We start from the raw sequence: 18,944 nt of genomic DNA on the forward strand, positions 1-18,944 counted from the left end.
CAGTTCACCACCTGACCAAGAAACAAGCTGGCTAGGGGTTCTCCTAGAAGCACAAAGCCCACCCTGGCCCTCAGGCATTGCCTGGGTGTCCCACCCATCCATTGGGCCTCACCTGGAGCCCAGGATCGATACCCCGGATGAGAAGGAGGGCAGAGGGTCAAGGGTTCATGGAGGATATTATAACAAAGAGCAAAAATACTGAGCAGGGATGGGGTGAGGAAGAGGGTTGGAGAGGGGCAGAGGCTGGGCCCCAAGAAAAGAAAGCAGCCTGTACAGTGGCTGAGAAAATAGTTTTGATTTTTTTAAATTATAAAATATTTTGGAGGGGAGAGTGAAATCTTTTAACACTTTGAATAAATTTAGAGTTTTATAAAAATGGCTGCTTGTTTTCTGCATATTCCCTGTTTCTTAAGGGAGCACCTGCCATGTGAGGCGCTGTTGGCATGGGCAGCGTAAATCCAGGCCTGTGACCTGGGGTCAGGCCGGCAGTCCGTGTGTGGATGTGTACACAGATGTCCCATCAGGAAAGCAGAAAAGAATTTTGAGTTTTGTTTTGGTGTTTGTTTCTGAGAATCTGGGTTTTTAAAAAAATGGTCCTGGGCCCGGCAGCATGGACTAGCGGCTGAAGTCCTCACCTTCAACGTGCTGGGATTCCATATGGGCGCCGGTTCTAATCCCGGCAACTCCACTTCCCATCCAGCTCCCTGCTTGTGGCCTGGGAAAGCAGTCAAGAATGGCCCAAAGCCTTGGGACTCTGTACCCGCGTGGGAGACCTGGAGGAAGTTCCTGGATCCTGGCTTCGGATCGGCATAGCACCAGCCATTGTGGTCACTTGGGGAGTGAATCATTGGACAGAAGATCTTTCTCTCTGTCTCTCCTCCTCTCTGCAATAAAAATAAAATAAATCTTTAAAAAATGGTCCTGCATAATACAAGATAAACGGAAGAAAATTTTTTTAAAGATTTATTTATTTTTATCGGAAAGTCAGATAATACAGAGAGGAGGGGAGACAGAGGAACATCTTCGGTCCGATGGTTCACTCCCCAAGCCACTGCAACAGCTGGAGCTCAGCCAATCCGAAAGGAGCCAGCAGCTTCTTCCGGGTCTCCCACGCAGGTGCAGGGTCCCAAAGCTTTGGGCCGTCCTCGACTGCCTTCCTAGGCCACAGGCAGGGAGCTGGATGGGAAGCGGATCCACCGGGATTAGAACCGGCAACCATATGGGATCCCTGTGTGTTCAAGGCGAGGACTTTAACTGCTATGTTATCACGCTGGGCCCATGGGAAGGATCTTTAATGTCCTAACCTGAAGTCGAGATTTTTTAGATGAGTGCACCCCAGAAATGCCCCCTGAGCTGCTTGTGGTGCTTCCAAGAGCTGCTGACGTGCCCGTTACAGTGGCCACCAGCTACATGCAGCTCTACAGTTAAGTCCACTGAGGAAGTTTCTTTAGTTGCGGGCACCTTGCTTTGAGTACTTGGGCATCGCATGTAGTTACACCAGAGGGTCGAACAAGCAAAAACAGAACTTCATAGGGCCGGCATTCAGAGCATTAGTTTAAACTGCCACTAACAGCATCCCTTATCAGAGCGCTGGTTTGAGTCCCAACTGTACCCTCCCATCCAGCTCCCTATTAATGTGCCAGGGAAGGCAGTGAAGTACCGCCCAAGTGCCTGGGTCCTGCCACCCATCAGTGAGCTCTACCCTCCATCCACTGCTTCACTCCCCAAATACAACAACTGGTTGGAACAACCTGGAACTCAATCCACCCCCCACCAAAGTCAGTTACAGTGACAGCCTGCAGGCTGCAAACTACCCTTCTGGAGAATGGATGCCAGGCAAGGGACTGGGTGCTTTCCCTACTTGCTGCAATTTTTCTCCCTTGACAATTCAGAGGTAAGCGCTGTTGTCCAGTGAGCCTGGGGTTAAATAACTGCCAACCAATCAAGTTGTGACTCCACAGCCAGGCTGCCTCGCCACGCCACGCACTGCAGTGTGACAGTCTGGATCTCAAGGTTGCCGGTTTCTGGTTTGGAGGCAAAACATCTGGAGCTCAGGGTGTGAACGATGGGGAGGCAGTACCTGAGGGGACCCTCAGCTCGGAGGAAGCGCCCCCAAAGGGCTGGGGAGCTCCTGGAGGTTCTCTTCAGGTCAGAAAGAGGCGCCGGGGCGGGCGCCGGCACACGGCAAACTAAGTTTCCACGTGCTGAGCCGACATCCCATGTGGACGCCGGTTCAAGTCCTGGCTGCTCCACTTCCCAGTGCGCTTCCCCTCACGAGAACGGGACAGCAGAAGCGTCCCCCGGTGTCCCTCAGCGGCTTCCGCTGGCCTGGCCACTCCGTTCCGACCCCTCCCGCTGGGGCCCGGAAGCCCCGCGGGCAGCCCGGTCACCGGGCAAACCCGGGCCGGAGCCGCGGCCGCGGAGTTCTGGAGCATGCGCAGAAGGGCGTCGGAGGCGGGCGGCGTGGAAGGAGCGAGCGCCGCGATGGCGAGCGGCGCCCGCGCGGGCCTGTGAGGGCCCCGGCCCCGGCGTGGCACCGGCGAGGCCCCGGCGATGGCCGCCAGCCTGTGGATGGGAGACGTGAGTGAGCGCGGCCGCGGCGCAGCGACGGAGGAATCTCGGGGTCGGGAGGGAGATCGCGTCTGAGAGGGAGGGGACTCGGGATCCCCATCGGGTAGAAAGGAACAGCGAGAAGGTTCCTTCTGGCGACGGCGGAGGGGCGGGCCGGGGGGCTTCTCGAAGGGCGAAGGGAGGCGCTGAGGAGGAGAGGCCTCGCGGGGATGGCCGAGCGCTGTGGCGTGGCGGAGTCGGGGTGTGGGGAGCCGAGCGGGGGGAAGAAGCCGGCGCGAGCCGCTCTGCTCTGGTTGGCGCAGCTCGAGCCCTACATGGACGAGAACTTCATCTCCCGAGCCTTCGCCACCATGGGGGAAACCGTGATGAGCGTGAAAATTATCCGGAACCGCCTCACCGGGTATGTTCCCTGCACTTCCCTGTTGCGCCGGGAGCCTCGGCCCTGGCCGCTGCTGCGGTGATGCTGTGCGGGGTGACACTGTCGCGAGCTCCGAGAGTCGAGAGAATGGATGCTTGCAAGCAAGCGTTTATTCAAGCGAGCACACACCAAACAGGACGGGGGAAGCCACCGAGAGCGCCCTTGACTTCGGTCTCGTGGAAGTCTGCTGGGCTTTGGTTCTGGCCTAGTGGGAACCTGCTGGGCTTTTGGCTCCGGTCTCGTGGGAACCTGCTGGCTTCAGATGGAAGCCTGAGAGGTCTGGCTCCGGTCTAGTGGGAGTCTGCTGGCTTCAGTGACTGGGACCAAGGCATGGGTTTTTATACAATTCAGTGGGCCAATGAGCAAGCAGTCGTTACATCGTTTTGATTGGTTATTATATGTTATCTATCAACAACACTTGCTTTCTCTTAGTTCTGAGAAACATGTCTTTAACATATTTATCAAGACACATTTTCTTCTTTTATCGTTTTTGCCATAACTTGTTTTCCATGACGTGCTTACATACATTAGAGCTTCTTAACAGGAGTGATAAGAGAGGGCTTACGTACGTTGGAGTTTCTTGACAGGAGTGACAGGAGAGGTGGCCCCATTTCACCAGTAGTTTAGGAAGATGGAGTCACCTCTTCAAAAGCTCCAACATACACACTATATCCATTATTAAGTCACAGCATAATTTACATAAAGGGTCTTTTATTATAGCTATTTCTGGGTCATCAATCCCAGACGAAAGTGTAGTAATATTAAGGGTGTAATTAAGATTATTGATAATATTATTACTAGCCATATCTCCCATATATTCATTTTTATCTATACCCATATTATTGATGGAGCAGTATAGATGCAGATGGGAGTAAATAAACACTTATAACCAGACTGTTCCTATCAGACACGTGGGGGCTTGGCCAGTGGAGTGGACCCTGTGTGGCTCGCAGACGCGCCTCGGTTCTGTGCGCTTGGGGTCTCGTTCCCCTGGACCGTGGAAGTGGGAGTCGTAGTGCCCAGGTCACGGAGTTAGGATGAGGCTTCACACTCAGGATCTAAAAGTGGGCCAGGCGCCTGGGAACGCTCCACAAGCAGGAGCACGACATGACCATTTGGGTGATAAGCTTTGTAAAACCACCAAGACCTCAGACTTGGAGAAGCTCTATAATTGTCTTAAAAGTTATATGGCAGTGAAGTGACATGCCAGGATTGGAATTCAGCTCCTCGAAGCCCAGAGCCACAATTATTCAGACAGAACCTGCTGTGTGCTGCCTGCCTGGGATGAAGGCCGCACTAAGCCAGACAAGATCTCTGCTCCCTGGAAAGGCCTACATTGTAGAGGGAGAATGAGACAATGCATGAGTAAACAGCCCGAAACTCCGCATGTTTCTAGCTAGAAATGCCCTGCTCCCCCTACTTTTCTTCTTTGTTCTTGAGGTCTTAGTTTTCCTAAGGTCTGGTTCTGAAATATGCAAAGCTGAGAAGTACTCCTGGGAGGCACCAACTCCTCTGTGTAGGTCACTAAGCATCAGGTGGTTTAGAAAGGGAGGTGGACTTTCTCCAGTGTGAGCAAGGATTAGTTTTCTGACTGCTACGTCATGCCTGCCTAAGCCCCAGCGAATGAGCTGCTCACATAAAAATGCCTTCTGTAGCGCCTTCCACTTTGTCGGACGTTAGCATTGTAATCTCACATTGTAATCTTCTATATTTACTGAACTAGAGCTACTTCTCTTTGCAGAACCACATGAGAGTAAATGTGCAAGCATTGTGACGTTGCAGCCACCAAAAACTGGACATTCTCCTGCATAACACACTGCACAGATCATATTAAATAATGATCCCCAATATCATAGGAGGCAATCTACGTTTAAATTTTTATAATTGTCTCCACAGTATATTTGATTGTTTTTATCCTTTTTTTTTTATTTTTATTTCTTTTTTATTAGAAAGTTAGATATACAGAGAGGTAGAAAGAGAGTAAGATCTTCCATTCACTGAGTTACTCCCCAAGTGGCTGCAACAGCCAGAGCTGAGCCAATCTGAAGTCAGGAGCCATGAGCCTCCTCTGGTTCTCCCATGCAAATGCAGGGTCCCAAGGCCCTGGACCATCCTACTGCCTTCCCAGGGCACAAACAGGGAGCTAGAAGGGAAGTGGAGCAGCTGAGACACAATCAGGCGCCTATATGGTATCCTGGTATACGCAAGGCGAGGACTTAAGCCACTCTAGGTTAGCTCGCTGGGCCCTGTTTATCATGTTTTACATTAAACATTTTTTTTTAAAGATTAATTTTTTTTTTTAAGATTTATTTTATTTTTATTGGGAAGTCAGATATACAGAGAGGAGGAGAGACAGAGAAAGATCTTTCGTCCGATGAGTCACCCCCCAAGTGACCACAATGGCCGGTGCTATGCCGATCCGGAGCCAGGAGCCAGGAGCTTCTTCCAGGTCTCCCATGTGGGTGCAGAGTCCCAAGGCTTTGGGCCTCCTCAACTGCTTCCCCAGGCCACAAGCAGGGAGCTGGATGGGAAGTGGAGCTGCCGGGATTAGAACTGGCGCCCATATGGGATCCTGGTGCATTCAAGGCAAGGACTTTAGCCACTAGGCCATGCTGCCGGGCTCAAGATTAATTTATTTTTATTGACAAGTCAGAAATATTCAGAGAGGAGGAGAGACAAAGAGGAAGATCTTCTGTTCGATGATAAACTCCCCAAGCGGCCACAAGGGCCGGTGCTGAGCCAATCCAAAGCCACAAGCCAGCGGCTTCTTCCACGTCTCCCATGCGGGTGCAGGATCCCAAGGCTTTGGGCTGTCCTCAACTGCTTTCCCAGGCCACAAGCAGGGAGCTGGATGGGAAGTGGAGCCACTGGGATTAGAACCAGCACCCATATGGGATCCTGGTGTGTTCAAGGCGAGGACTTTAGCCACTAGGCCACTGCACCGGGCCCTACACATTTTTTGAAATTATTTTATTTGAAAGATGAACAGAGAGAGCTCCTCCATGTGCTGGTTCTCTCTCCCAGTGCTCATAACACTGAGTACTCGGCCAGGTCAAAGCCAGAAGTCTAGAACTCAGTGTAGGTCTTACAGTTGGGCTCGGACGCAAGGGTGGTAGCTGTTCCCTGCTGTCTCCCTGCTGTGCATGATCAGGAAGCTGGAATTAAATGGAAATAGAACATGAGACCTTGGACTCCATGGTGTGTGTGTCCCAGCTAGCAACTTAACTGCTATGCCAAATGCCAGCTTGGTTTTTTTTTTTGTAGATTTATTTTATTTTTATTACAAAGTCAGATATACTGAGAGGAGGAGAGATAGAGAGGAAGTGGAGCTGCCAGGATTAGAACCAGCGGCCATGTGGGATCAAGGCGAGGACCTTAGCCACTAGGCCATGCTGCCGAGCCCATCTTCTTTTTTAATGTATTAGATTCTTCCAGGGATCCTGCTTCAAAAGTTCGCCTCTCACCTCTTGTACCATTGAGGTTTATATTTTTTTGTCCTTTTTTTAAAAAAAGATTTATTTTATTTAGTTAAAGAGCAAAGTGACCCAGGGAGAGGGAAAGAAACACAGATCTTTTCTGTACTGTTTGAGCCCCCAAAATGGCTGCTAGTGACCATTACTGGGCCAGACCAAAACCAGGAGCGTGGAAGTCCTTCCGGGTTGTCCACAGGGGTAGCAGGGGTCCAGGTGCTTGGCCATCATCCACTGCTTTTGCACGTGCATTGGCAGGGAGCTGGAGAGGACCCAGAGCAGCCAGGACGGGAACCAGCACTCCAGAATGGGTTGTCAGCAGGGTCACAGATGGCAGCGTCAGCTGTGCTACCCTAACACTCCCCGGCAGTGATGTTCTAAGGCGGTTAGACTAGCTGTGTTCTGTGATGTATTCTGGATTCTGGTCTTACAGTTTGGACCTGTTTCCTTTTTATGTTTTACTTGCCCTGACTATGATGATTATTGTTGAATGTAAAGGTTGGTGGGGTTGTGCTAAAACTATTTCCAGCAGGAGCACTTCACACAGGTGATGTAATACACCAGTGAGTATTTGCTGAATTCACGAGACACGTTGTGTTCAGTCTGAACTGGAATGTGGCAAGGAACAAAAAACTGGTTTCTCCCCCCTCAGGCCATGGCTTGCTTGGGAGTCTATCACCATTCTCTTCTGTTTGCTTTCTTTGCAGGATCCCAGCGGGCTATTGCTTTGTAGAATTCGCAGATTTGGCTACAGCAGAGAAGTGTTTGCATAAAATTAATGGAAAACCCCTTCCAGGAGCCACACCTGTAAGGACATTTAGATAATGATGATGTTGCCATTCTTAGTGCCATTGACTGCCACCGTTGCCTGAATCCCTACTGGATACTTGCGTCATTTCATTGAAACCCGTCACAGCCCTGGGCAGCAGGCATTGCCTTTCACAGCTCAGGGAAATGAAATAACCTGCCCAGCGCAACACAGGTAGTAAGTGGCAGAGCCAGGATTCAGACTAAAGATCTATTTCCCCCTGCAGGCCCATTGCCTTTGTCCCCTCTGTATCACTGCTTTAAGGAAGTCTTGAACCTTGAGGGTTTCGGCCTGCCAGAACCTAGAGCAGGCTGGCAGCAGCCTGGACAGTATTCAAGAGAGTTCCATTTTGCTCTTCCCCACAGTTCCCTAGCTTACAGCTGCACCAGCTGGCACACCTGGGCTGGCAGTGCCCTTAACGCTCATCTGTGCAACCCCTTCATGTTATACAGGAGAAAAGGCTGAGGCTTAGAGAGGGGGAGATGTTTTGGCCAAGGTAATTTATTTCAGTTTTTATCAAATATTGTTTGGCTTTTGAAACTCATTTCTCTGTTTTAGTTTCTTTGTTTTTAAATTTCCAGGCAAAACGTTTCAAATTGAACTATGCCACATATGGGAAGCAGCCAGATAACAGGTGAGTACAGTTTCCCCAGCGTAACTTCAAATCACACAAGGTGCTGGACAGAGGCCCAGTGTGTCCCTGTGTCAGCCTCCGTCCCGTGAGGAGGACGGGAGCTCAGTGTGCTGTGTGTCCTCCTGGGCGAGAGGGCCCTCCTGGGACCTGGTCGGTTTGTTTTTGAAGAGTTACTAATATGCAAAAGAGAGTTACAGAGAGAAAGGGATCTTCCATCCACTGATTCCCTCATATGGCTGCAAAAGCCGGTTTAGAACTGAGCTAGGCTGAAGCCAGGAGCCTGGAATTCCACTGGGGTTTCCCATCTAGAGCTGGATAGGAAATGGAGCAGTGGGACTGGAACAAGTGCTCACGTGGGATGCCGGCATCACAGGCCTCGGCATTTTTCCGTCTGCTGGTTCACTCTCCAAATGGCCGTGATGGCCAGAGCTGAGCCAGTCCAGTGCAAGGAGTTTCTTCCGTGTCTGTCACGTGAGTGCAGAGTCCCAGGGCTTTGGGCCATCCTAGGTGTTCTCAGCCAAGACGATGTAAGGGAAGCAACCAGGAGCTGGTGAAGTAGACCCCACAGGTGGGGTGCCCCCTCAGAAGGCCTGCGAGGGGTGGAGCTGTGCCAGGCCGAGGTTGGTATTTGTCTCTGACTCCTGTTCTTCCCCCTCAGCCCTGAGTACTCGCTCTTTGTGGGGGACTTGACTCCGGACGTGGATGATGGCATGCTGTATGAATTCTTCGTCAAAGTCTACCCATCTTGTCGAGGAGGCAAAGTGGTGTTAGACCAGGCAGGCGTGTCCAAGTAAGGCCTTACCTGTTGTTGATGTCTACTGGGTTGGTTTCCAAGCACTTCTCTGGGGCTGGGGGACTGGGGGTGTTGGAGGGAGGTGACACACCGCCTAGGGGCATCCCTGCTCCTTCCTGCCCAGGGATCAAGAGTAGACTGACCCAGCTTCCCTGACCCCGTGCCCTCACCTGCAGAGGGCGCTGCAGCCCTGTGTGGGCTCCGGGGCTTGAGGAAGGCCACACAGGAATAGCATGGCCAGTGTGGATTGTTTGCTTGCTGAGCTTTTTAGTTTAATGAGAAGTTTTCAGTCAGGAGCTTTCTACTGTAGAAATGGGAGAAGTGTCCAGATCAGCCTGGTGGTTCCTAGTTCGGGCTCAGAGAGTCCAAGCCGTGTGGGTGTGAATCCAGTCCTACTGTGTCAGGCAGTTACTAACCTGCTCTGAACTGTCACTCCTCGTAACATGAGCCCTTCCCTTTATGGAATGAGTTTGATGAGACAACTCTGGGAAAATGCGTATCACAGAGCCAGGAAATGAATGTTTATTCAGTGTTAGCTTTCTTTAACTTGTGCCCCATTTGTAGTGTGAACTCAAGAAAGCTGAATTTTGTGAGTGCAGACTGTAAATACCCGCACGATGACGTCCGCTGCTGTTACTGTTGGTCGTGCGTTAGTGATAATGATCATTGTGATTTACACTCGGTTGCAGTGAGAAGGAAGGACCCCGATGGGGGAGGTATTGAGGAGTGTGGTGGACCGACTCAGGCTCGGCCAGCGCTTGCATCTCAGCCCTGCACTCTTGGTGCCCCCACCGACAGGGAGCTCAGCCCGTCCTGTCATGTGACAGGCCCCCTGCCCAGGCCCTTTTACTTCCCGCATTCCTGCGCAGCTTCGCACTTCCAGCCATTGTCAGACTCCTCTTTACCCCATTTGTGATCTAAACAGAATACTGGCTTTTTTCTTCTTGCAGGGGTTACGGGTTTGTGAAATTCACAGATGAGCTTGAACAGAAGCGAGCCTTGACGGAGTGCCAGGGCGCAGTGGGCCTGGGGTCTAAGCCCGTACGGCTGAGTGTGGCCATCCCGAAAGCGTGAGTCTGATGAGGCGGCGCTGCTCTGCCTCTCTATGCCTTTTGTCCTGGCTCTTTGCCCAACAGTGCCTCTATTAAAAATGGATTTACAGGATTAGTAACTATTTTTCAGGAGGGAAAGTTGACGTCCAGTTTTAACCTTATTTGTAGAGTGAACTGTCATATAGGCTATTACACACATGTCACTATCCTACCTGCCTTGCTCGCTGGCAACCCTGTCTGCCCACGAGCCCAAGCCAGGTGTCTTGTGTGGTCCTCAGCAGAGGAGACTTTGCAGCCTCTGAAGACATCTTTGCTTGTCCCACCTGAGGATGTGCTACTAACATTTAATGAGCAGACCAGTGAAGGTGCTGCTTGTTTGCACAGGGCCTGGGTTTGCATGTCCACTCTGCTCTGCATTCCAGTTTCCTGTTAATATGCACCCTGGCTCAACCAGTTAGGTGACTGACCCCACACAGGAGTCCTGATTGAGTTCTCACTCCTGGCTTCAGCATGGCCCTGCCCTGCCTGCTGCAGCATTTGGGCAAGGACCAGTGGGTGACAGATCTCAGGTTCTGCCTCTCTGTCAGATAAACAAAATGAAAGCATTTCTTAAAACTCTGATCTTTGGAGCCACACTGCATGAGTCTGAATCTCTTTATTAACCATGTGACTTTGGAAAAATTAGCTTCTCATTGTCTGTGTTTCCTCAGTTATAAATTGGAAATAATGGTGTATTCATTGCTGTAAATTGCTGTAAGAATTCAATAAGTGATTCTACATAAAGCACTAAGAACAGTTCCCTGGCCATGTAGGAAATGTTATGAAAATATTTGCTTTATGTATTTGTGCTTGAAATGTTTATTTTATTCTCCTCTACTTAAAGGCAGAGAGCCAGAGAAATGTTTCATATGTTCACTCCTTTCCCACATGCCCGCAGCAGGCAGGGCTGGGCCAGGCCCGAGCCAGAAGCCAAGGGCTCAGTTGCAAGGACCCAAGCAACTGAGTCATCAGCTCTGCCTCCAGGGTGTATGAGCAGGGAGCTGAAGAGGAAGCAGACAAGCTGGCACTTGAATTGGCACTCTGAAATGGGATGCACTTGCCCCAAATGGTAGCTTAACTATGCCACAACACCTGCCCACTTTGGTTTATTTTTACCTTTCTCTTTTAAGGAGCCGTGTCAAGCCAGTGGAATATAGCCAGATGTACAGTTATAGCTATAACCAGTACTATCAGCAGTACCAGAACTACTACGCCCAGTGGGGCTATGACCAGAACACAGGCAGCTACAGCTACAGCTACCCCCAGTACGGCTACACCCAGAGCACCATGCAGGTAACCTGTGTGCGAGTTCCGCCCTCTTGGGGTCTGTTTCCCCATCTAGGACGATGACTCATGGTCATTGTCCAGGGCGGCTTATGCTTCCAAACCACTGGGGAAAGCTGAGGCAACCAAGTACCCCCTTTAAAAGTTAGCTGCACGGCTGCTCATCCACTTCTCTGTCTCTTGGCAGACTTATGAAGAAGTCGGCGATGATGCGCTTGAAGGTAAGAGGAAGTGTGAGTGTTGGTTTAGCAGGTGTGCAGTCCCTGCTTTCTGGCAGACACCCCGTCCTGTGCAGTCGGACCCTGAGCAGCACCTGGGCAGTGCTACTCTGTGGGTGCTCAGTGGGGAGCCAGGGACATGTATCAGAAAAGAACGTGGCGTATGTCACTCAGGGTCTGAGCACTTGCCATGTCCAGGGGGCCTTGCATTAGGCAGTTACCTGGCATTGGACAGTTTGTAAAATTAGCCTTGATTTACACAACTTTTTCAGCATATATATGTACATATGCTAAAATATATATATATATATATATATATTTTTTTTTAAAGATTTATTTTTATTGGAAAGGCAAAGTGATGGAGGGCAGAAGAATGAGGAAGAGATATCTTCTATCTGCTAACTGATTCCCCAGTGGTCATACAAAATTGGAGCTTTTCCCAGCCACGTCTAGGAGCCAGGTCTCCCACGTGGGTGACGAGAGCTAGTCACTTGAGCCATCTTCTACTGCCTTCCCAGGCGCATTGGCAGGAAGGTGGATCGGAAGCAGGACGTGGCTGCTCCGATGGCAGGTCTGGCAGCACAGGTGGCAGCTTAGCTCATTGTGCTACAATATCAGTCCGAAGTATTGCTTGTTTCTTTTAAAGATTTATTTTATCCTATTGGAGATGTGCAGAGAAGAGGAAGAGGGACAGAGAGGAAGATTTTCCAATACGCTTATTCACTCCCCAGTGACCACAGTGGCCGGGGCTGAGCCGACCCGAACCCAGTAGCCGGGAGCCTCCTCCAGGTCTCCCATGCAGGTGCAGGGTCCCAAGCTTTCTTTTTTTTTTTTTTTTTAAAGATTTATTTATTTTTATTTGAAAGCCAGATATACAGAGGAGGAGAGTCAGAGAGGAAGATCCTCCATCCGATGGTTCACTCCCCAAGCGGCCACAACAGCTGGAGCTGAGCTGATCCGAAACCAGGAGACCAGAGCTCCCTCCAGGTCTCCCATGTGGGTGCAGGGTCCCAAAGCTTTGGGCCGTCCTCAACTGCTTTCCCAGGCCACAAGCAGGGCGCTGGATGGGAAGTAGGGCCACAGGATTAGAGCCAGCACCCATATGGGAACCCAGTGCATGCAAGGCGAGGACTTTAGTTGTTAGGTTACTGTACCAGGCCTAGGGTCCCAAGGCTTTAGGCCATCCTCAACGTTTTTCCAGGACCTGGGCAGAGAGCTGGATAGGAAGCGGGGACGCTGGGATTAGAACCAGTGCATGTATGGGATCCCGGAGCATACAAGGTGAAGACGTTAGCCACTAGGCTATCATGCCGGGCCCAGCATTGCTTGTCTTTAACTACTAATTTATTTGAAAGGCATATCACAGAGAAAGAGTTCCCATCCATGCAACTCCCCAAGCAACCTCAATTGCAAGGGCTGGGCCAGGCCAGGCCAAAACCAGGAACTTGGAATTCCATCCCGATCTCCCATGTTGGTGTCAGAACGTCAAGCACCCTTTCTGACACATTAGTGAGAAGCTGGATCAGAAGTGGAATGTTGGGCCCAGTGCTATAGCCTAGTGGCTAAAGTCCTCACCTTGCGTATGCCAGAGTCCCATAAGGGCGCCGGTTCTAATCCTAGCAGCTCTGCTTCCCATCCAGCTCCCTTTTATGGCCTGGGAAAGCAGTCGAGGACAACTCAAAGCCTTGGGACCCTGCACCCGCGTGGGAGACCCAGAAGAAGTTCCTGGTTCCTGGCTTCAGATCAGTGCAGCACAGGCCCAACATTGTGACTTGGGGAGTGAATCATTGGACGGAAGATCTCTTTGTATATCTGACTTTGCAATAAAAATAAATCTTAAAAAAAAAAAAAGGTGGAGTGTTAAGACTCAAAAATTAGCACTTATTTTGGATTCTGGTTCTTTTTTTTTTTTTTTTAAAGTTTTATTCATTTTATTACAGCAAGATATACAGAGAGGAGGAGAGACAGAGAGGAAGATCTTCCGTCCGATGATTCACTTCCCAAGTGAGCCGCAACGGGCCGATGCTCGCCAATCCGATGCCGGGAACCTGGAACCTCTTCCAGGTCTCCCACGCGGGTGCAGTGTCCCAATGCATTGGGCTGTCCTCGACTGACTTCCCAGGCCACAAGCAGGGAGCTGGATGGGAAGTGGAGCTGCTGGGATTAGAACCGGCGCCCATATGGGATCCCGGGGCATTCAAGGCGAGGACTTTAGCTGCTAGGCCACGCCGCCGGGCCCGGATTCTGGTTCTTACAAGTAGTGGCTTGACCCACGTACCACACCGTTGGCCCCAAATGTTTTTTGGAAATAAAATATAAACATTTGTTTTACAAGACAAATTTTTATTAGCTTTATGCAAGTTACATTTTAAAAGTCCCCAAAGCCTAAAAGTTTAAAATGTAAGTCCATTTTGAGTCCCCTTCAGGCAAAGGAAAAGCTTGCCCAGCTTGTGTCTGTGTAGCTCATGTGATCTGAAACAAGTTACTTCCAAGGCAGAGCTCTCGTGTCCCTTTAAAGGAGGACATATTGTAAGATCCAGGCTGGATGTTGAGATCTAAATCACCAATGTATATATAGATTCTGTAGCGTTTAGATTATTTACGAGTTGCAGACCATCACCACTAATGGCAGTTCATTTCCATCATCTCAAAATCCTGTAACCATTACCAGTCACTTCCCTGGCCCAGTGACACAGCCTAGTGGCTAAAGTCCTCCCCTTGCATGTTCCAGCATGCCATATGGGCACCGATTCTGTGTGTCACTTCCCTTCCAGCTCTCTGCTCGTGGCCTGGGCCAAAACCTTGGGTCCCTGCACCCGCATGAGACCTGGAAGAAGCTCCTGGCTGCTGGCTTCAGATCGGCACAGCTCTGGCTGTTGCGGCCACATGGGAAGTAATAGCACACAGAAGATGTTTCTGTCTCTCCTCTCTATAAATCTGACTTTCCAATAAAAATCAGTATGTATTTTAAAAATAAAAGCAGTCACTTTTTTTTTAAAGATTTATTTTTATTACAAAGTCAGATATACAGCGGAGGAGAGACAGAGAGAAAGATCTTTTGTCTACGGGTTCACTGCCTAAAGCAGCCGTAACAGCCAGAGCTGAGCTGATCTGAAGCCAGGAGCCAGGAGTTTCTTCCAGGCCTCCCACACAGGTGCAGTGTCCCAAGGCTTTGGCCGTCCTCCACTGCTTTCCCAGGCCGCAAGCAGGAAGCTGGATGGGAAGTGGAGCTGCCGGGATTAGAACTGGTGCCCATGTGGAATCTCGGCGCGTTCAAGGCGAGGACTTTAGCCGCTAGGCCACTGTGCCGGGCCCAACAGTCACTTTTCATACACCTTTTTCCTGCCCTAGAAAAACCACTCAAGTACTTTGTCTTTGGATTGCCTAGACATTTTAACTGAATTACGTATAATATGTAATCTGTGTGTGGCCAGGACTGTGATGTAGTGAGTAAAGCTACCATCTACAATGCTTGTATCCCATATTGGTGCTGGTTCAAGTCCTGGGAGCTCCACTTCCGATCCAACTTCCTGCTAGAGTACATGGGGAAGCAACAGGAGATGGCCCAACACTTTTTTTCAATGTTTTTTTTTTCAAAGATTTATTTTTTTTTTTACAAAGTCAGATATGCAGAGAGGAGGATCTTCCATCCGATGATTCACTCCCCAAGTGACTACAATGGCCGTTGCTTAGCCGATCCAAAACCAGGAGACCAGAGCCCCCTCCAGGTCTCCCACGCAGCTGCAGGGTCCCAAGGTTTTGGACCATCCTCGACTGCTTTCCCAGGCCACAAGCAGGGAACTGGATGGGAAGTGGAGCTGCTAGGATTAGAACCGGCACCCATATGGGAACCCAGAGCATTCAAGGCAAGGACTTTAACCACTAGGCCATTGCGCCGTACCTTTTTTTTTTTTTTTAAGAACAAAAGAAGTATGTACTCCTTATGAATGGCTTCTTCAGTTGGTTAGCGTAGAATTTTCAGGGGTCATCTAAGTTGTACAGAGCCTGTGTCCACACTGCCCCCTTTTTTGTGGGCAAATAACATCCTGTTGTGTCGCCATCCATTCATTTTTTTTTTTTTTTTAAAGATTTTATTATTATTGGAAAGCCGGATATACACAGAGGAGGAGAGACAGAGAGGAAGATCTTCCATCCGATGATTCACTCCCCAAGTGAGCCGCAACGGGCCGATGCGCCCCGATCCGAAGCTCGGAACCCGGAACCTCTTCCGGGTCTCCCACGCGGGTGCAGGGTCCCAAATCCTTGGGCCGTCCTCGGCTGCTTTCCCAGGCCACAAGCAGGGAGCTGGATGGGAAGTGGAGCTGCTAGAACTAGTACCTGTGCCCATATGGGGTCCCAGTGTATTCAAGGCGAGGACTTTAGCCACTAGGGCACTGTGCTGGGCCCACCAACAGGCTTAAGGAAATAATTGAAGATGTGATAGCTCCACCTCCTGGTTCACTCCCCACATGCACACGTGTTGTGGCTGGGCCAGGCTCGGGTAACTGTCCTGTCTCCCATGAGTGGCAAGGATCCAAGTGCTTGGCTAGCATCTGGAATAAGGCAGAATTGGAAGCGACAGGGCTGTTATTTGAACCAGCACAGTGCCCACCACTAGATGGGAGACTTCTGTTACTACATACAGAACTTTTCCCCTCTGCATACTTCATCATATTGGATACCACAGTCTTGAAGATGGAGTTTTGGTTTATTTTGACATTTATTTGGGAGATAGAGTCATAAACAAGAAATCTTTATTAGAAAATCAGATACACAGACAGGAAGATAGTCTGTCTGATGATTCACTCTCCAAGTTACTCCAATGCCGGGAGTTGAACTGATCCAATGCCAGGAGCCTGGAGCCTCTTCTGCGTCTCCCACATTGGTGCTGGGTCCCAAGACATTGGGCTGCCCTTGACTGCTTTCCTAGGTTACAAGCAGAGAGCTGAATGTGAAGCTGGGCTGCTGGGATTAGAACCAGCACCCATATGGGATCCCAGGTTTGTGCAAGGTGAGAACTTTATGCGCTAGGCTACCGCACTGGCCCTTGAGAGAGATCTAACTGCCAATATCAGTTACAGGTGCGCCAGCAGTTCCATTCAGGTGGCACGTTTATTGGCAGAGCTGAGCTGGAAGCAGAGCATTTGCAAATTGAGCCAGCACTTTCTGTTCTGGGCAGACTAAGCAGCATATAAGATAATAGCCGATCCTGTTTATTTGGAAGGCATATTTTGCAGAAACAAAGATAGTTTCTATATATTTGTTCCCTCTCCAGATGTCCACAACGGGCTAGACAGAACTTATCCAAAGCCAGGAGCTTCTGGCTCTCCCACGCAGGTGGGCTGGCCTGTCCTCCACTGCTTCTCCCCAAGCTACTGGTGGTACAGGTGGTAGTTTAGCGTGCTGAGCCGCTCTTCCTAACCAAAAGGGAGCTTCAAGGTCTAAGGTTTAATGCAGTGTAGTGGACTAGGTACCAGGGCCCAAGCCTTTGCCTCGCATGCGCCAGGTTCCCAAATGAGCACAGGTTCATGGCCTGGAAAACAGTCAAGGCCCAAGACCTTGGGACCCTGCACCCGCATTTAGCCTTTCTAGCTACTTGGCGGACAGAAGATCCTTACTAAAGCCCATCTGTCCTTTCCTTTCAGACCCCATGCCGCAACTAGACGTGACAGAGGCCAACAGGGAGTTCATGGAGCAGAGCGAGGAGCTGTATGACGCCCTAATGGACTGCCACTGGCAGCCCCTGGACACAGTATCTTCTGAGATCCCTGCTGTGATGTGATGGGCAGGACTAGAATGGACTAAGCCTTTTTTAAAAATTGTGAACTTTTTATCTTTCTGGGAATACAATTCCTAAGATTTCACTGACAGCTTTGTCTGCAACAGCATTAGGTGTAAAGAATTGAATTATTGTTCCTGGACTACCTATGTGGCCTGCAACAAAATCCTTAGCCATGTGTGGGTGCAGGGCTCCAGGGCACCCAGTATGTCAGGTGTACATCCCACAGCCAGCTGGGTGCCAAGCCTGATGTGTTGGCAGACCGAATTTTTACTACACTCACCCCCACAATCAGCATGTGAACCAATTTCACATACCACTGACAGCCGTGGAGTAGGCCCAAGAAGCCTCCCAAGGTATTATAAGCACAAGAATACTAGAATTTCCTGTGAAGAGATGGGCCACTACTCCCTTGTGGCCTTATCAAAGTAACTTGAACACAGTCACATTTCTAAAGCTTTTATTGCATCACACAGGGCATAGCCCCAAAGAGCCCCACCTCTGCTCACTGTTGTCATCTCACTTCTTCCGTTGGAGGTTTGCACCTGGAAAGGAAGTGTAAGGGGTCAGTTCTGCGGGCTGACCCCCCACCCAGGCCTCTCCCAGTGGCGCACGCTGGTCTCAGTCCCATATCCGCACTGCTCATCCACAGATGTCCACTCAGTAGGATTCATCCTGGACCAGCAACATTGGAGGATCCTGGCCCTCAACTCTGCCCTCACCGCAGGAAAGAGGGGAAACGAGCTGAACCCCTCACAGGGCCACGCATGGGACTCCATTCAACCTCAGGCCTGCCCTCTCCCCCTGCGCAGGGCACACATAAAAGTGCCAATCCTTTCCCATGTTGCCCTGCAAGGACAGTGGATACCCCTCCCCTAGTCCTTAGCTTACCCCCCCTGCAGGTCCACCGCCATGACGAGGTTTCTGGTAACACGGACCTAAAGAAAAAAAAGCAGTCATGAGGAAGAAAGCTGTCAATCACCCTAACCCTTCAGCTGAAAACTGACAGGTCACAACACTGCATGATTCATCCCTGTCTGAAACCGGGCTGTGCTGTGCAGCAGGTGCGCCAGCGCCAGGCCAGCTCCAGGTTCACTCTTCCTCCTTGAACGACCACCAAGACCAGTGTTCAGATCCGATGGGAAAGGGAGCTGGAGGGTCCGCTCATTTAGGGTGTGACATTTACCTTGGTCTCAAGCACAGCTCCGGAAGCAGCTGAGCGCAGCACTGGACCGTGAGCCATGAGGGGCGCTGCGGAACAAGAATGCGTGAGGACTCTGAGCTGGCCAAGCAGCCCTCCCCCCAGGTCACAGCTGCCAGGCCAGGAACTATCGGAAAGCTGAGTGGCAGCTGCAGGCACGGGCTGGCCTGCGCTGTCAAAGGCCCTCCAGGTTGCTCTCGCATGCAGTTGGAGATCCCATGGCTACAGCCAGCCACAGCCCTTGGAAACATGCTGTCTTCCCAGAAGCCCCACAGCAAGTGGGCCTAGAAGCCTACCGGCAGAGGGCGCTGCACATCCCCACCGGCATGGCCACTGCAGTCCAAACTTCACACCCAGAACATTCCAGAAATCAGGACGCACACCTGAAATGACAACAATGGTTTCACTTGGTCCCCAAACTCAGAACGCTGCCGAGCCTTGGGTAGACCCTGCTGCCTCGGGATACACGCCCCCGGGACAATCGCAGCACTTCTGGGGCTGTGGCAGTGCCAGGCCCCGTAGGGACTGGGATGTCTTTTCCTGAAATGTTGCAGATCAGTTACAGCAAACAGAACGGCGACCGTCGAGGAAAATGTCACTCTGGGCTCCTTTTTGACCACAGCTGCTACGTGCAAGCAACTGCAGCTTCGATAAGGGCCGCGGGGCACCCCGGGTCA

General features: G+C 50.7%; 1 protein-coding gene and 4 non-coding genes across 5 annotated transcripts; 1 reads left to right on the top strand and 4 right to left on the bottom strand.

Moving 5' to 3' along the window:
* The first annotated feature begins 2,415 nt into the window (after positions 1-2,415).
* On the top strand, positions 2,416-17,155 carry TRNAU1AP (tRNA selenocysteine 1 associated protein 1). Its single transcript, XM_058677846.1, has 9 exons — positions 2,416-2,580; positions 2,874-2,971; positions 7,167-7,266; positions 7,849-7,901; positions 8,560-8,691; positions 9,645-9,764; positions 10,916-11,078; positions 11,257-11,290; positions 16,933-17,155. The coding sequence occupies exons 1-9, from the start codon at positions 2,554-2,556 to the stop codon at positions 17,067-17,069; spliced, it is 864 nt and encodes a 287-aa protein (XP_058533829.1). The 5' UTR covers positions 2,416-2,553; the 3' UTR covers positions 17,070-17,155.
* A 524-nt stretch (positions 17,156-17,679) lies between these two features.
* LOC118758765 (small nucleolar RNA SNORD99) lies at positions 17,680-17,751 on the bottom strand. Its single transcript, XR_004995847.2, has one exon. It is a non-coding gene; the product is annotated as a small nucleolar RNA SNORD99 (small nucleolar RNA).
* Positions 17,752-18,097: 346 nt separating this feature from the next.
* On the bottom strand, positions 18,098-18,226 carry LOC118758756 (small nucleolar RNA SNORA61). The gene has a single exon (XR_004995838.2). It is a non-coding gene; the product is annotated as a small nucleolar RNA SNORA61 (small nucleolar RNA).
* A 166-nt stretch (positions 18,227-18,392) lies between these two features.
* Positions 18,393-18,522, bottom strand: LOC118758749 (small nucleolar RNA SNORA44). Its single transcript, XR_004995831.1, has one exon. It is a non-coding gene; the product is annotated as a small nucleolar RNA SNORA44 (small nucleolar RNA).
* A 273-nt stretch (positions 18,523-18,795) lies between these two features.
* On the bottom strand, positions 18,796-18,929 carry LOC118758740 (small nucleolar RNA SNORA16B/SNORA16A family). Its single transcript, XR_004995822.1, has one exon. It is a non-coding gene; the product is annotated as a small nucleolar RNA SNORA16B/SNORA16A family (small nucleolar RNA).
* Positions 18,930-18,944: the final 15 nt, after the last annotated feature.

Source organism: Ochotona princeps, chromosome 2 (genome assembly GCF_030435755.1).
Source record: "Ochotona princeps isolate mOchPri1 chromosome 2, mOchPri1.hap1, whole genome shotgun sequence".
Classification (NCBI taxonomy): domain Eukaryota; kingdom Metazoa; phylum Chordata; class Mammalia; order Lagomorpha; family Ochotonidae; genus Ochotona; species Ochotona princeps.

Excerpts from the sequence above, each read along its gene's own strand:
- TRNAU1AP (XM_058677846.1), top strand. The coding sequence starts at position 2,554 with ATGGCCGCCAGCCTGTGGATGGGAGAC. Across the intron at positions 2,972-7,166 it reads ATCCGGAACCGCCTCACCGG|GATCCCAGCGGGCTATTGCT; the intron begins GTATGTTCCCTG and ends CTTTCTTTGCAG. Across the intron at positions 8,692-9,644 it reads GACCAGGCAGGCGTGTCCAA|GGGTTACGGGTTTGTGAAAT; the intron begins GTAAGGCCTTAC and ends TTCTTCTTGCAG.